Below are 18,564 nucleotides of genomic sequence, written 5' to 3'. Positions count from 1 at the left end.
GCTCAGACTATGCAATTCTACACAGTATATTTAGAGGCCTGGCTAGTATATGAAAATATGACAACTGAATGGTTTGTGTACACCTGGGAAAATGCTACAAATGAACAAGATTTGATAAACTTAGCATTTTCAGATGTAAAACTTTGATTCTGGATCAATTTAAATAAATTGGTTGGATGAGGAGACATCCTTATATGTCCAACATTCCTCAATAAACCTCTCTACCAATGCCAGACTTCATTTTCCCAACTGGAAGAGGAACAGATGAAGAATTAGCTAGAAATAGCAGTTCTCCACAGCATGAACACCTGAACTTGCTCACTTGGTCTAGTTTATTAGGAGTTTCAAAGGAAAACACACTGCTGGTTTGCCGATCTCCAGTAATCAGTTTTGGGGTGTGTTTCCAAGGCTATTCTCATTAAATGTTTCAATTTTAGAGAATGGAAACCACGTTTCTACTAGCAACAATAACGATTTCCTCCCAAAGCCTTGCTTCTCACAGGAAAAGGCTCATACTGCTTCAGGTCAGAAGTGTTTTCACACACATCTAGTCATCACCATAGAAAGATTTCACTGTGAGAACTCAAAAAAGATAAAGAATAAGCCAAAAATATATCTCAGTAGATGCTAAAAGTACACTATAGGTTAATAAATTTCAGATAAAAATGTAATTTTTAGAGCAGCTGTGATGAGAGTACAGTTGAAGCGACTGTCAAGTCATTTTTACATAATGCTGACTACATTTCGCACCAACTCAAGCCTTTTTCCCAGTTCTAATTTTCATTTTTATGATTAGGTAAACCGATTCCTCCCCTAGTATTTAAACTAGATTTGAAATTGTTATTTTTAAAGTTTATTAAAAAGTCTGAAGTCATTAAAAAAGTTTGAGTAAATCTGTTAATTATTTGACTACAAATGTCATAGCAACCATGACAAAGGCCATTCTTGTCTGCCTCAGATGTTACAAATATGGGGTGGTCAGGCCCTCAGTCACATCAGTCCAAGCTGAGAATAAAAACTGGTGACTGGCTTAAGCATTCTGAAAGTTTATGTTGGCCCTATGTATGCACACAGCACATATAGCAAGAGAATCCTCTTGAGTTGTTTGGGATATTAGGTGCTTAACGGTACAGAAGTTTAGAAGAAGCAAAGAGCTCAAGTATTTTAAAAGCTTCTAGAAGGTCTTTATGTATAGTGCATGGTAATGGTGGGAGTCCACATATCAGAGCACTTCAAAGGGCAGAAGAAATAATTCTGTCCTTCACTTGGAAACATGCACTCCACATCTTCAGTTCGATATATGTTCCATTTCTAACTCTAGAACTGAAAATGAGTTCTTAAGTTTGCTACTACACCCACCTAAATAGCACAACCCAGTCTTTTAAGTCCAACCAGTAGAGTGAAAATATAGACATTAAGAGAGGGAATGTTTTGGTCTTTTAGTGAGTGACTAAAAGGAACAATCTACTATCAGTGCAGCCAAGGGCAACTGGGAGGAAGAAAAACAGTGGGTACAAACTGCTTTTGCCCATTTTCACCATCCAGGTAGTAATATCAGGCTTCACGTTTTCTTCTTAGCATATTGTCACTGGCTCTGGGCTGAGGACATTTTTAGAGGGCAAGAGGAAAGAAGATTGCATAATAAAGCAGAAGTGAAGAACTATTCCACTTGTTCTGTCTCTTATGCTTTATGACTGAGTGCTTATGGCTACATAGGCATTTGTTTGAAACCAAAATTTTGCTGTAACTGGCTGTTTTTTCCATCTTCTGTATCACATTTCTGTACTTTGTCACCTTAAACTCTCACCTAGAAATAATTTAAGGCAGTTCTCAAAGGATCTTGATGAAAAGATTTTGCCCCACCACCCAGTCTTTCTCTATCTACTTATTTTACTTGAAAAAATAAACAAACCAAAACCAACCAAAACCAACCACCGAAAGAAAGCACATTACTTTACCTGTAGCCAGAGTTTGTCATGCTGAGACCACTTCCCCCCAGCAATGCACTGGAATGTCGCATTCTGTCCCACATTAACCTCCACGTTCTGAAGTCGTAGGAAATGAGGTGCTTTTCCTAACAAAAGATGCAAAGTATTGCAAGGGTAGAGCAAGGCAGTAATTGACTGTGCTACATCAACACAGATATAAACACTCAGCAAAGCATTAGGGCCTATCCTTGATAAAGTGATTTTGCAAAATAAACCTGTCCTTCAGTATTTAACTATTCACTGCAGAATGAGGTGGATGATGGATCTGACAGAGCAGGGCCTAACGGATCATATAGAACTCTGGTACATCTAAAAACTTAGATCAAATTACAACACAAGTTCATGGTCATCAGCACAATTTCTTGCTGCTTGCTATAAAGAGTAATTGAGTAATTTCTTTTCTTCAGAAAACTGTGTTTCTAAAAAGGTCAAAAAAAATCAAATGCTTCTGAACTTGTCAAGCATGACTGACCCAAAACAAATTTTCACAAGGGTCTTTTTTTCCTATTTATTTTATTGACTATCAAATACATCCTAGACCTTTAGAATAATAATGTCATTAATATCAAACCAGATATTAAATGAAACATTCATATAACTGACAGTATTGTGTCACTGTACTAGTTTAAGATCACCAATATCAGTGTTTTGCTGATACTAAATTCTGTATTAAGTCAATATTAACCCACTGATATTAAAATGCAGACATCACATTTGTTCACAAAGGAACTAGATCAGAGGATTATCTTTTTGACTAAATACCAGATTCATTTACCTCTGTAAGTGAACTTACAAGAAAATAAAAAAGATTACAGTAGTGAATCTGACACTTTTAAATGAACTTAGTTCTTGCTGGGCTTCAGAAGAAAGCTTGTGCACCAACTTTGAAAACTTTTAGTAGGACACACTGAACAGCCTTCTGAGAGTCTAAAGATCAGAGTTTTTCAACTTCATCTTTAAATTTTCTACTATGATTAGACACCGATGAAATACACAATTTCAAAGGACATACCAACCCATCTTTTTCTGTTGGAATCAAATAGCTTCAAAAGGATGTGGGCATCTGTGTCTGTGCATGCATGAAACTTGCCATATAAGTATTTTCTACTATAGACACATGAACAAAGAACACATGCCTATGCACTCTGCCAAATGTTTCTGTCCAGCTTCTGTATCCCATTCACCACACACTCAGTTTGCTGACAGCTCCTGAAAGATAGCGAGTCTGTACCATTGTGCTTTCTGGGGGATCAGTAATTTGTGTCAAAGTTTACTGGAAAACTACCTCTGGGTGACAGTCAGAATATACTACATTATATTTGCAGGCTAATACTAGTAATTTCTTCTGCAGTCTAAGGTGGACAGATATAAGCCAGCTCCAAATATGAAGCTGCGTAGCCTGGGTGAGTGCAGTCACACCAATCCCAAACTCCTAGTCCTCAGGTCTGCCCAGCTTCCAGATCATAGGGCTGTCCTATAATTGCAAGTGCTCATGCACACATAGTCAACGAGCTTTTAGTGTAATGAAAATTGATACTCCAGTGCATTCCTTCACAGGACCAAAAAAAAAAAAAAAATGGCAACACCAAGATATTATTTTTCTCCATTACTGTGTCATTAGGGACATTTCACTGCAGTTTTGCTGATACTTAGGTTTGTCTGCTATTCTGTCATCTATGAAGGTAAAGCAGATACGAAGAAGTAACACCAACAATTTCAGTAACCTCCAGGGTCATCAGGAGCTTCATGATCCCTGTGTTTTGAGTTATAACAATTGTAAAACAAATATGAGGGGAAAAGCCTGTACAAGTCAATGGCACACACTCTGGTGACATTTACCCTAGTGGCTGTCACTGCTGAACAACAAAAGCACTGGGAATCAGACAGGAGAAGCATTTACAAAGACTGCAGAGAACTTGCAGATTGTAGTGAGTTCTGTATGCTGCAGGTTGCAAACTGATTCAAAATAGAGTAGTAAACTGTTTGAATCATTTTGGTTTTGAGTGACCATGAATACACTTAAATCAGTTTAAATACTTGATTAAATAGGGGTATAACACAGCATCCTGTCTGTTGGCTTTTTTTTAAAATCCCATAACTTTCTTGTCTATGCTTTGCCTAGTAGCTTTGTTCAGTGGTCTCTTTCCCAGTAAAGCTATCAGTCATAACCCAACATGCTGTGGAATGCACACAGGCCATTTGGGAGATTTGTTTAGATGCTGCCAGTTATCAGCAACATCTGGTTAATACAGATTGTAAGTATTTCTTAATGAAGTAAATGCACCCAAAGGCCTGAGCAATGAGCACATGGTAAATACAAATATAATTCAGTTAAACAGCAATTAACCATACTGCAGTTATCAGAAATGTCCTGTTAAACTTGAGCAGAACCATGTCTGTCACTTTGAATGGCAGCTGTTCTTTGAAATTCCTATTGCAAGAAAATTAGTTGATTTCACTCCATCAATATGATCCATGATTTTTTTTTTGTGAGCAGCTGTCACTGACTTACTAAAACTATGAACGAGTGAGAGAGGCTGTAAAAAAATCTTTAGAAGAAACTGTATGCTACATACACAACATAGACACACAAAGGCCTCAAGCCACTCCGTAGATGCATAGAGAAAGCAAACAAGTTCAGACTCAAAGGCTGAGGCTCAAGGTTTCTTTAAATAGAAAAAAAAAATAATCTAAGCTTATTATTATGGCTGCGATAAAAGAAATGCAGTACTAATATTTTTGAACAGTGTAATGGACCTGCATTACTTTCTACTCCTGTGCAAGTGTATTGTCTGAATGAGACTTATTTTTAATATCTTTAGGGGGATGCTGAGTGGGTTTAACATTTGTTGAGACACACACACCTTTGGGATATGTCCTTTACCAAGGAAATACTGAAACAATTTGTTTGTTTCTTCTTAACTTAACCACACAGGATATTATCAGAAGCTTTTTAGATTGTTTTCTACAGCAATACAATTCAGAAATAATAAAACAATCAGTTTTATGTTCTCATAACAAGAGAGGAAGGGAGAATTCCACAGATGTCCTGGCACTAGCTATAGACTGAGAGCAGTTTTGCTTTTTGCACAACTTGCAAAGTTATGTAATTATGCAGGGCTGATTGTCTTTAGGTGTCTCAGAGGCATAGAAGATGACATTTTAGTGCTGACCAAAATGGGTAAATCACTCCTTTAGACTGTAAAGCCTGGTACGTAACACACTGATGTAGTTAGAAAAAACAAAGAGTGCTCACTGCATGGATGGGCGAGAACTCTGACTTCATCCACAGCTATGTACCCTGGATGTCCTTTCAAAGAGACAGATTCAAATATCACCTGAAATACAAAATAAGAAAAAGTTTTCTTAAAAAGAATAGCTACACTAGTCATTTGGCCAGTCACAATATTCTGCTCTTATTCCAATGTCCAAGTCATTCAAGACATTTCATCGTTATTAATGAAGGGATACCAAGGTATGTACATGCATACCAAAGACTGAAAAACTGTTTGATATGGAAAACAAAAAATTAGAGCAACATTCATTAGGATAAGAGATAACTATGTGCTTCTTTCATTCCAAAGAGCAAAAAATACCCTGTGTATATACACACCTATATTCACTTTAAGCACCACTCCAAGAACATTAAGTAGATAATCATTTGACATCTTGTTGTTAGTATGCCTCAGAAAGTTGGAGAATCCTGTACATGAGATAAAATTCTTATATTGAATCAATAACCCTGCATGGATTCATCTGGAGAAAACCTTGATTTGGCATGGACGCCATTGCGGTATTAGAAAGCAAATTACAAGCAACGGATGACCCTGGATTCTAGTTACTGTACTGAAATAAGATTCTCCCAGATATATTAAAGTTATTTCTGCCTTTCCCTGGATTGAACTAACATGGTCTGAGAATGAATATTTTTAAAAACCACATGTAGTATTTCTCCATATTATTGGTACACTAACTAGCACTTTCTATTTTATTTATGTAGCTAGATAATGAAAGCATTCCAATAATTTGGGCCTGCATAGACAGATATTCAATTACAGATGAACAAAAATCTCATTCTTCCCTATGGCTTTGTGATTTTACCTGGAAAACTGCCCTGATTTGAATTATGCTGTTACTAAAAATATACAGGCTATCTGAAAATAGGCAATGCAGAAAAATACCCTAAAAAACTGATAAAGCTATCGTTAAAACTAAGTTAACTACTGCCAAATAAGCTAACTAAAAATTCAGGAGAAAATAGTATTAAATATGGTGCCGTTTGGCCAACAATTAAAGGATAGTACAACATTAGTTGTAGACTGTGACCTCATTGAAGTCTACACCTTCCTCAAAGTGGGCAGCGGAGGGGGAGGTGCTGATCTCCTCTCTCTGGTGACCAGCAAGAGGACACAAGGAAATGGAATGAAGCTGCATCAGGGGAAGTTCAGATTGGACATTAGGAAAAGGTTCTTCACTGGGAGGGTGGTCAGTCATTGGAACAGGCTCCCCAGGGAAGTGGTCATGGCACCAAGCCTGTCAGAATTCAGGGAGCATCCAGATGATGCTCTCAGTCATACGGTTGAGTTTTAGGTAGTCCTGCAAGGAGCAGGGAGTTGGACTTGATGATCCTTATGGGTCCCTTCCAACTTGGGATATTCTATGATTCTATGTGGAACAGGAAGTTTAGAAATGTTAAACTGCAATAGAAAAAAAGAAAAATGCAGACTGATTACTTAACATCTTGGTAATGCTACCTCTCAAGTTAGTGATTCTTTCTGCAAAGGAATAAAGTGCTATCCTTTACTATTTAAAAAAAAAAAAAAAAGAATGGGTGGAGATGTAATGGATGCTGTCCCTCTGCATTTGAAAGGGCTGTCCCCAGTTTCATTCCCTCTTACTAAAGTAATGTTCACACTGTACTAAATTGCACATTTTTGCATGAGTATACAATAATGTTTTCAAGGACCAAGTTAATTAACATGTTCAGCTGGCACAGTTATTACTATCAAAGCAGTATGCTAGTGCAGATACTTGTTTCGTAGGAGAAAGTATTTCAGTAATTTGTAACCTCTAAAATTCATTACTAGAGCACAAAGTTAACTACTTAAAGCCAGTTTTTAGCACTTATTTTCATTCTGAATAAAAGCTGGTATTCCTAGTCTGTCACTGTTTAGCCTCTTCTTCATGTCCTTCATCAGAAGATACAATACAGTAAAAGATTCAACTGTCCAAGTGCTGATCACCACATGCCCTGGCTATGAAAGTAGACTAACATGTCCTTTGTAAGTACAGAATTGCTGTTCATCATTTTGCTTTGCAATTGGTCTTCCAGAACATAGTTTCTACTTATGTTTCCATGACTTCCTAAGATCTGCTCCCCCAATTCAAAACACATCCAAATGTGAGATCTTCTGAAATACATCCATTAGAAAAAAGACATGATAAAAACAGGTAAAACACAAAAATTAACAGGCAAGGATATAAACTATGAAAAGCTCAAGTGCTAACAATATGTAGAAACAAAGTTCTACTCCAGAGGAGGGTGGACAAAAAATAGGCTGTCCAAGGAGCAATAGGAGGAAGCAAGACTCTGGAAGATAAAATAATCTAAAAAACATCAACAAGTATTTTGGTTATCAAGGTTCTTGATAAGCTTTTTTAGGGACTGTATAAAATAAGAGTATTCCTTAGTATGGAAAATTATAATTATTTTAGAAATGAGACATCATTCGTGATAAAAATTACACTTACTGGAGAGGTTATGTAAGGAACTACTGCAACTCCCTTCAGACTTGAAGTGCAACATTACAGGTACAAAATCTTGTTTTAGTTTTGCATTTGTGAAAAGCTATAAGCCACAGTGAACTAATTCCCAATTTCCTGCAGGCCAAGAACTGGGATAGAATAGTTCTCCAAGGCATTGGCATTAGCTATTAGTGTGTGGCAAAAGTAAGCACCAATACATAGAGAATTGTCTTCTGTTAATTACCAACTTGTACAGATTCTTTAATATAGCAAAATATAACTTAAGCCAGTAAGAACCAAGTCAATTCCTAAAAAAACCGTGCACACTGGTGCAGAATCCACTGAAAAGAGTGGAGGAATCCTCAATTCACACAACATTGTTTTGACAGACTATTTTATTATCTTTTCCACTTTACGCACAATATTAGTGTTGTTTCCCAGTTCAAACTTCCATATTGTTGTCTTTTTCTGTATTTCGCAGTATCTCAGCCCTATCCAAGCAAGAAGTACAGAAGCACCCAGATTTTCCTGAAAACAGGGAATTGAGACTCAACATGAGGAAAAGGCAGGAATAAATCCTTATGGGGCCCAGTTCTGCAAATTTCACACTGAATATCCCTCTCATGTCCTTTTAACTTCAGCCGGAAATTTAGTATAATGATTGAGACATAGGCATTTAGTAATGCTTTACATTTAAGGAACTTCTCAGAAATTAATATAGATGACAAAATGCAAAGCTTTACTCTTAAAAAACATTCTTAAATGCTCCCGAGAACTGCAAATACTAAGTCGTTTCATGTCTCCTTACCAATAAGCAATCCTACATTTCACTGCTGCTATATACCAACAATGTCTGTGTTAGCAACGTAGCCTAGCTCATCTGTTGTGGTACAACAGTTTTCTTCAGGCATGGATCAATAACATTCCTTGCTATACATCAAAAAAACTCTTCTTGGCAGACTCTAGTGCTACCCTTGGTGCATTCTGGGACTAAGTTCATCCTTATGGCAAGCAGTAATTCAAGATTACATGTATTACCTTTCTCCAAGAACTATTAGAGCTTTTTTTTCACTACACTAAAAACATTTGCAGGCTGGGAATCCAAGTACGAGTAACTCTAGGGTAGACATTATAAATCTCCACCATCCCCATGTTTATATCTCTGCAGAGTGCTTTTGGATCCAGATGACTCATATGACCCTTGCACAGAACTGCCAGACGTAAAGCACGACCTCTGGCAATTGGCTTGGTTACTAGTTTTCCACAAGTCACATCTCCAAAGCTCAAAGTACTTGTCAAAGCCTCGGACCCAGGGCAGATAGTTTCAGATTTTTTGCCTGACTGAATTTTTGATGCACATTGCAATTCAAAATGGTGTGGTTTCTGTGCTTTAAGAGAATAATCTACATTTTGCCCAATACAGATGTCATTATTTAGGAAAAACGCTTGTTTTCCAGTGTTATCTGGTGCTTTTGAAATACAGAACATGCTTTCGTGCCTCTTGCATACAAAGAATTCTCCAGGCATGCAATTTTGATTTAAAGCTGACAAATAACACTCCGATGGCACATCCTAGATTGCGAGTGTGAAGTGAGACACTCCCTAGGCAACACTACACCCAAGCTTTTGTCATCCTGCTACCTCTGGACTCCTTTAGCCAGAAGAGTTACTTTAGGCTGCCAAATAACAATAATTTTGATTAAGTCCTTCATTGTGTTTTGCTTTTCACTTTTGCAAGCTTGAAGTTTTCTTTTTTTCTTTTTTCTTTAAAACCTCGATTAAGTGTAGAAACTCACAAGATTGCACACCATCAACAGAAGATGGTTTATAAAATCAGGGACTGATGATAGATCAGTCTATTAGATCCCCCATAACAGTGGGACAGATCTCAGTTTTTAAAAGCCACACTTAAGGAATAAGAATACAAATATAGGCAGAAGGAAACATCACCCCCATTCATCAAAAAGTAAAAAAAGAAAACCCTTGCATTTTCTAGGAAGGAACTACTCCTAGGCAGTTACTGCTGGGTTCCAATCTGTTCAATTTTGCGCTGCACTGAAAAGTTCTTGTTTAATTTAAAGGATTTTTTTGCTCAGGAAAAGCAAACATAACCTGCAAAAGGACTTGCGAAAGAAGTAAGGCTCAGGAAGTCTACTATTGGTATATCTAAGAGTAGGATCTCTCTTAGTGTGAGATCTGACTGTCTCTTCCAGGTTGTTAAAGCACTGATTATCTGGGTGAAAGATCATTTCTGTTATCTCTGTGGAACACCTAGTATGAAGAAAATTCTGGTTCATGACCAGGTTCATGTTAATATGAATGGAGTATAAGCACTTTAATATGACTTCAGAACAAGTGACAAGTTGTGCACAGCCCTTAAAACTCCACTTTCCACACATTTGCAACTCTTTATCCCTTCCTCTCACCCTGCATAGCGTGCTCTATGTATTCTGCTGATATCCCCAACTCTTCTTCAGAGGCAGAACATTAAAGCATTCTACTTCAGCTCGGATTTTATAGACCTCCTACCCAGTTATTAGAAGCAAAAAAAAGAAAAGAAAAAAAAAAAGGTAAGATTTTCTACCTGCTATTTTCTATCCACAGACTATTTGCTGCCTTTTCATAGTTTATTCTATCATAATTCCTATCTCACTCGTATCTTTTATTAGCATATGAACATCAGCTTTTCCTACAAGGTTTAGGGTGCAATTACCTCCCAGGATTTTTTTTTTTTTTGCCTTGAATGTAAAACAAGACAAAAACACACCTTTAACACCTAACAAGAAGTATGCAAGTCCATTGTGTGCAATCTTGTCTAATTAAAACTAAAACAATGACTGCAAAGTTGCCACATGAAGTTTGAAGTGGACAGCTAACAAGTAGCTGTAAAATTAATATAACCAAAAAACAACTTACCCATTACATTCCCCAATTTTGTGCTTGTTTTAAAAATATAAATCTCCTAACAGAACAAGTAAAACTATCTTACAAGCAGTGCTAAAAAGAGGAATGGAGGATCTGATGAAGAGTATACTCATGCTGATAACATGGTACAAGATTTTATTAGTAGCTTACGTACTTGCACCCATCACACAGGCACAGGAAAAGTCCTGTTACAAAGCTGAGTGAACAAATGTTCCTTCTTATGGAACGAAGTAAAGGCCAAAAATAGTTCAGACAAATTTATGCAAAGATACAGTTACACATCTAGACACTCAGTTGTATTTACATTTACAAAGTGCCATGGAAAGGGCCAATACAAGTGTGTTTATGTGTCAATTTCATGATAAACAAGTGGGTCTTAACTTGCCAATAATTTGACTCCCAGCAGTCTATCCATCCCTCTGTGACTTGACAACAACTGAAGAAAAAGGATGAAGCAGAAAGAAATATGTCAAGATACCTGTATAAACCTTTTGCTAGAAAAACTTCTATATGTAAATCCATTCTGATAGGAGAAAGTTGGGGGAGATTTAATTTTCAGAATACCCATTGCTAACTTAGCTTATACATAGCCAAAAGTTCAAAGGACACAGAAAGAAAAATATACAAACTCATACCTGATAAAAATGTGGCCAGAATGTACTGATGGCAAGTTCTGCTTTCACCCAACCTTCTGTAACAACCCCCGAGACATTCCATATAGGATTGCCCTGTGGTCCTCCATTCACCTTCACATAGACATTCAGAGAGCCAGGACTCGAACGGTCTCTGCTGGATAAGTAATAGTGGAAGTCGATGCAATGCGTGTCATTTTCCTTCAGCGTAGGCAACAGCAAGTGAGCTTTCTGCCCAGATGCCCGCCCAGAGCTGTTCACCATCATGAAGGAGCCTACAGAGGAAAGCAAAAAGAGAAGAAAGAGGGGGTTTGCTTGGTTTTTTCAGTAAAAACAGTTCCATTAGAAAAGTCAGGGATTCCCTTAGAAGCCAGAAAACAAAACATTCATCTGAAGAACTCAAACTAGCTATTTTATGATAGTTGTTAGGTAACAGAGAGAAAGGATATTAAAATTGCAAGGTATATACACAAATAGATTCGGGTCCAACTAGAACCACTTTAATTAGATAACTTAGAAATCAAAATAAAAATACTATTTTGCTTTTATTATTTTATAACCTTGTGATAAAACTGTCACTCTAAACAAAAGCATATTCACACTTCAAGCAGCAATGAGGCTCTCCTACTGCATACAGTCCCCCAAAGGCACATTGAATACAAAAACAACAAGGGACCTAATTCTCAGCTGATGTTTGCCTACATGGTCCCTACCCACTTTGTGCCAATCTATTCCTGTGAACCCTGCATCTTGGCACTGTAAAGTTTTGAAGGTTGTAATGTGTTAAGGAAAACCCAGTTTTCAGAGCCCAAATTAATTAGGCTTGTTAGCATAAAAGCAACATCTCAACTAGAAATAATGCAAGAAGGACAATTATTCTTGTAGGAGGGAAAGACAGAGTGAATTTAGGGAGGGAAATATTTACTAAGATAATTTATGATTTTTTTAACCTGGAAGCTTGCATCATATTAACTGTGGCACTTGATGCTGAATTCACATTTTGATTCATCAAGCAGTTACTTTACAGCACATTGTGTCTCGACTCATCTCTTCACAGATGCATCAAGGTGACAAATGTTAGCAATAAGGAAAAACATTATGAGAGTTATTTGATTCAATTCTCTTTAAAGGATCTCCTTTATGTGTGTACAGACACTCACACTCAGAAAAAACTGAGAAAATACCAAGACTGGGGGGTGGGGTGGAAATCTGTGTGTCAGCAGCCAGGCATGATAATTTTTAATCAAACGCAGCCCTCTTGACACTCTCAGTTCTGATGCTGCTGCCAAGGCATGCTACAAATGTATTTCTCTGCTGGCCTCTTGCAGTTCACAGAAGATTGAGTTTGAAAAGCCCTGCCTCACTTCTAACCTATTGACTTTCCCTATTCCATGCTGTAGCAGTGTGACACTCAGATGAGCCAGATAAACATTTTGATCAATTCTGTGCAGTGAACAGCCATATATTCTAAATTTGTATCAACAGATACCAGCAACTTTCTGCCACAAAAATGTTTTTTTTTTTTCCCCTGTGTTTATATGATATATATGCATTTTGTAAAGGATTGAAAAGCACGGATGCAGAAGGAAGTCAATCTTTAAAAAAAAAAACAAAACAAAAAAAGCAAACAACAAAAAAACCCCAACACACACTCTAGAGACCTTGGAAAATTCAAGCACAATGCAAGCACAGCTGGGGAAGAGGCTGTACTAAATAATATGAAAATTTATAGGCAAGATGCTCTCTGGCAATCCTATCTTTCGTTTTGATATATTGAAAATCAAAATGGCACCAAATCAAGAAACTCCCAATTCACAGCCAGGACTTCGAGAAACATGAGAGCTGAATCCAAACTTTTCAATTTCTCTCTAATAATCAAAGTCCATAAGGCGTGATCCTGACAAATGTTCACTGTTGATCTAATTCTGCTCCCAGTCAACCACAAAATACCCTTCTTGAGCAAGTATTGTATACATACTATTCTTAAAAATCCACCCAAATAAACTAAAGTTTCTCAAAACTGAGATTTGGATTCTGTTTCTGTGACCTAAGATAATTTATTATTAGAAAGCACAATTGCTAAGAGGCTTGAAGAGGCAGCGCAGCCTGATAGGTAAGGCAGCAGGCTGGAAACCTGACAGCCTCATTTCTAAGACTAATTATGACACTCACTTTCATGATCTCTGTCAGTATACATAGTCTGCCTTATCTTCCCTTACAAATAAAGCAAGAATAGTCATAAGAACCACTCTTCTACTGAGAATCTGGGAGGAAGGCCACTCTAAAACTGCTGAGTAACAGTAGTATAGTGTAGAGGAGCATAGCAGCTGCTGTAAAATGCACTACCTGCAGCATTTCAATGCCATTTTGAGGAACAGTATGAAATACAAGAAGACAAGTTCTACATTTGTCAGATCTCATACTTGAGGATGACGGTACGGTCAATTAAAACACTCAGTGAAGAAAAGTAGAGCTCTTGTGCATTCACAAGGTTTTTGACCAAGTGCCTGCTACACTGGGTAGGAACCCAGGAAAACTAATTTTTGCACCATCATTGATTGGATCATAGGGGATATCATTTCACTTTTGGGCATCTTTCTCAAATTTTATCCTTTTTTTTTTTTTTTTTTAATTTGGATAATACATGGATTCCTACCCTAATGAACTACTCTGAAGCTGTAGAGTGTCTAACACAATACAGTCTTGAACTGCACTGGGGTAAGTGTTTCAATGATAGAAAAAGTTAGGGAATATTTCACTTTTACAGATTCATGTATAAAAATAACAAGCTCTCCACTGGGAGAAAAAACATCATCTTTTTACAAAGTTCAAAGCAATAATTACAATTTTATTTTTTGCCACCCACAAAAAAATGAATCACAAGGTATTTGCGGTATGACAATGGCCTTTTGTGCAACTGCTGACAATTCTAGAGAGAGTATGGAGCCTGAATCTAGCAATTGACAACATGAGCAAGTAAAATAACCATCCACCACAAAGCACTTAGTTACTAAAAGAATAGCATTACAAACAATTGTCATATGCAAATTATTCATAGCTTCTTATTTATAGGTTTGTTGTTGTTTTGTTTTTTTTTTTAAATACGGTATGCCTAGAGATACAGGAGAAAATACTATAAAAATGTACCAGTCTCCAGTAAAGTCCTGGTAAGAGGTATTATTTTGTATGACAATGGAAAAGTTGAAAAATTCCCCTTATAGTGCCATCTCCATCAGAGAGAAGTACTCACACCTTATTTAAATCAGTTTGTCATCTACTAACCATACCACATTCCTCTCCTCTGCAGACTTAGTTGACAGCTTCCACAACAAACCCTTCTACTGGCTAGTCAAGGCATAGTGCACAACACCTCAAGCCTGGCCATCGTAGGGGAGTATAAACTTGCAGTTTAATCAAGAGCATAATTGACATGAGATGCAAGAATATGCTGATCTACAAAATTCAGTTGTGAATAAATTATACCCTGTATTCTATAAACTGGCCTCCAAATATACCCATTTTCATTTTTCTTTTCATAGCATGAACTTGAGTGGGTATCCTGTTCACTGTCCTCTAGGACCTTCAAAAGTTTGCTCTTCATGCTCCAAGATCAACAGCTGAGATCCACTGTCCTATTATAAATATCCATGCCTAGTGAAGCTTGTCCAGGCAGGATACATCACTTAGAGGTAGGTGAGAGATCATGAAAATTGCTCTCACCAGTTAAAAAAAGCCTTTTAAGGACAAGTGTGGTTTTCCTTATTATCCTTAATAAAAATTGACATATTGTGATTCAGAATCTGACAGCCTTCTTTAGACTGAACACGGAATTGAAGCTGATGGGACTTATTCTCAATTTATAGGCCTGTATGTGCAAGTAAAAGAGATACAATCTGGTCTGGCACCAACAAACCACTTGTCACATTTTTCCGCTCATATAAAGAACTAGGGAATGAATTAACATGTCACAAATGGAAATTATTGATCGATGGATGACTGAAAGCCACTTAAATGTCTCCAGGCAAGAATCTGAATAAAACAAAAGGTATCTTAGAGAAACTCTTATTTAGACCATTGCATATCCAATTTTGAAAAATAGTAACAGTAGATTTAGCCTTGTTGTTTTGTTTGCCTCCATCCAGAAAGCTCAAATATCATAAAGTCAACATCAAACTGAAAAAACGAATTTTAGGGAAAAGAATTACCTATACTGTGTAACAGTTCTATTTTATACTTATTGGACACAGAAGTATATGCTCATTAAAGCAGATTGAGTATCAGATCAATTAAATTTAATGCTCTTGGATCAACAGGTTAGATTAATTAATATCTTGCTGGTTTTGTCCTGAATAACCAAAAATGAATGTGTTGTGTTCTGGTCAGTCAGAAACAAGGAAGATGGGAAGACGGTAAATAAATTCATTTTTAAAAATCTGTTCGAACCACAGGAACATAAAATGGCACTCTCTCATAGTTATTAAACATACCACTGAAAATTGGGGAATTAAACCATGAAGTGCTCTCTAGCTGGCCATAAATTTCAATTTTTCCCCTGCTTGGTGCATAATGATGCCTTGATAAGCGTCCTATTATTGATGCATCTGCAACATATATTCTCTTTTTGGAGCTGAAATGCTACTCTGTAGCAGATGGTGGCTATTGTGTTTACACATCAGCACTTTATGATTGCATTTTCTCACGTCTGCAGTAAAAAGAAAGCCGTAATTGAGTTTTTAATGGCTTTGCACATTGTTCATTAAGATTACATGAGTGTGTTCTGACAAATGACAGCTAAAGAAATGAGCCACTGAGAACCCCTCATGATCACCAGACAGACCTCAGTTGATGCTGTTTCACTGTTGGCTTTGAAGAACCGTGCTGTTTAAAAGTGAAATTATAGCAACTATTAAAGACTGAATGTAAACTTGAAAAGAAAGCTGTCAAAACGCTCAACTGCAAAACGAGACTTCTAAAACCTTGAAAATCAGAATCAGGTACAGAATGTTCTTTTAAAGGGCAAACTCCTTCCCAAAATAAAGGAATGGCTTTTCCAGCAGCTCCATCAGGTGCACAAGCATGTTTTAGACACAGTTTTGCTTATTTCCAAAGAACAACTCTGTCTCCAAGAAAATCAGTCTGACATCTGTGCTTTTTAAGGTAGAACAAAGCAACATGGAATAATTTGGGTTGGAAGGGGCCTCAGGCCAAGCCCCCAGACTTGCTGCAGTAAAGATCCTAACCTGGTATTCCTGATAACCTCCTTGGTACTCGGGCGCCACTGTCAGGTCCCCCCACAAAGCCTTCCCTGCCCCACGCTGAACAATCCCTGGTAAATCCTCAGCCTCTTCTTACAGGGCAAGGGCTCCAGCCTCACAGACTTAGTGGCCTTCGTTGAACTGGCTCCAATTCATCAGTCTCTCTGATATTACAACACCCCAAACTGGGCACAGTATGCCTAGTGCAATCCAATGACTGGCAATAAAAGGGGGACCACTTCTATTTGTCTACTGGTTATGACCCTGTCAAAACAACCCAAGATGCCATCAACCTCTTCTGCTTCTAGAGCACACCACTGGCTCATGTTCAGCTTGCCATCTCTGACAAGATCCTCAGGTCCTATTCAGCTGAGCTGTTCTCCAGCCAGTTAGTCCCCAAGCTGTCTTCCCAGGTATTGCTGTATTAGTCCATATCATATTTCACAATGTTCCTATCGGCCCAGTCCTCCAGCCTGTGTCCATCCCTCTAAATGGTGGCCTTACCTGCACTTGTATCAACTGCTCCCCGCAGTTTGATGCCATGCGCAAACAAGAGCTACCATCAACAGCTACCATTCAAGCAGCTTTGACCCATCTAACTGCCACCACCCGTCCAGACTGTAACACCCTAACTTGGAAATGTGTGAAGCTCTGTCCTGCCTCTGTTATCAGCAGCTGCACAGGATTTATTCTTCTGCAGTTCAACTACAGTACCTCTCTCTCTCTCTCTCTTTAAAGCTCTGACAACTTTGTATTTAATATATTTATATTTAATAAAAAATATGGGGGAAATTAAGATGTTCTAAAACCAAAATGTTCTAAGAAGGATGCTTATTAGAATAGTAAACCACAGTATTTACCACAGTCATTTTAATGTATAAGTGAATGAGTATACATCTTTGCAGTTTTAAATGATACATGAGAAAAGTTTACTACTATGAATCCCCAATACACAAGAAAAAATTGCCACACAGACTGTGTGGATGGATGTCAAAACGAAGGACAGTTCATGGTCAAGGAGAACAAAGCTATTTAGAACAACATTAATTACATTGGCAGCTTTACAGGTACAATTTCTCACCATACCTTTCACTTTTCAAGGTTAGTATGGATATGTTACAGAGCACAGACCACACACAGATCCTAGGGGGACACCTCTGGTAACCTGCCTTAATGAGAGTTTACTGCTGGTCTTTGCCTCTTATCTGTTCACCTTTTAAGCACCTTGTCTCTTCTACTGCAGCCTCACTTCTTTTAAAGAAGAGTCCTCCCAAACATCTTTCGGAAATCCACTGCCTTGTTTCTGAAAGTCATTTTAACAACAAAGTCCAATTTACCTGCCTTTTTTTTAAAAAAACAAACCAAACAACAAAACAAAGTATTCCAATAGACCTGTGAGGTGTGACTTCCCTTTGCAAGAGTGCTTTGACTCTTTCCCAGTATTTCATTCCCAGTGGACTAGGATTAGGGTTCAGAGCCAGTTCACTATCTTGTATACCGACCTGGAAGTCCCTTATCACAGGTATTTTTACAGAAGGACAGATCAAGCAAGAGGCATCTATGCCAGCCTGCTAAGCCAGCTCATACCTTCCTTAGTAAAGTTTCCACATACCATGTTTTTGCATATCTTTTGGTAAAGCACATATTTATAACACTGTCAAGTCAATGTGAATGCCATAGAATGGGTATTGAAAAGCATCTACAATAAATATGAAGAAATACGTTTAAGGACAATATAAGAAAAAAGTCCATCTACCACAACACTTGGTTTCCAGCGGTGACAAAGTGGCCACTTTAAGGAGAACATAAGAATCAGGGCACTGCGAAGTAGAATTTACCATTTCAAGCTTCTGACAGTCAGCTATATCAAGATTTTTTAAGTCAAAAGCTGCATCTACCCCTTTCATTGGTTAGCCACAGATTGATCTTCCTCCCATAGTTTTTGTTAAGTCAGGCAGGAGTAAGAGTCTGTCAACAAGCTCTATAGTTTAATTACACATTGTGCTGGGGAAAATAAAT

At 37.6% G+C, this 18,564-nt stretch overlaps 1 protein-coding gene across 1 annotated transcript in view; it reads right to left on the bottom strand.

Moving 5' to 3' along the window:
• The window catches only part of PTPRT (protein tyrosine phosphatase, receptor type, T), a 350,042-nt gene that overhangs the window by 277,008 nt on the left and 54,470 nt on the right, over nt 1-18,564 (bottom strand). The window contains exons 2-4 of the mRNA XM_010584069.1: nt 11,294-11,565; nt 5,245-5,326; nt 1,959-2,074 (exon numbers count right to left, since the gene is read on the bottom strand). Of these exons, the coding sequence (XP_010582371.1) occupies nt 1,959-2,074; nt 5,245-5,326; nt 11,294-11,565 (470 nt within the window). The remainder of the gene's footprint in view (nt 1-1,958; nt 2,075-5,244; nt 5,327-11,293; nt 11,566-18,564) is intronic.

Source organism: Haliaeetus leucocephalus, unplaced genomic scaffold (genome assembly GCF_000737465.1).
Source record: "Haliaeetus leucocephalus isolate CR32 unplaced genomic scaffold, Haliaeetus_leucocephalus-4.0 Scaffold933, whole genome shotgun sequence".
NCBI classification, from domain to species: domain Eukaryota; kingdom Metazoa; phylum Chordata; class Aves; order Accipitriformes; family Accipitridae; genus Haliaeetus; species Haliaeetus leucocephalus.
Note: the sequence above shows the minus strand (reverse complement) of the source record. Positions and strands in the feature narration are given on the sequence as shown.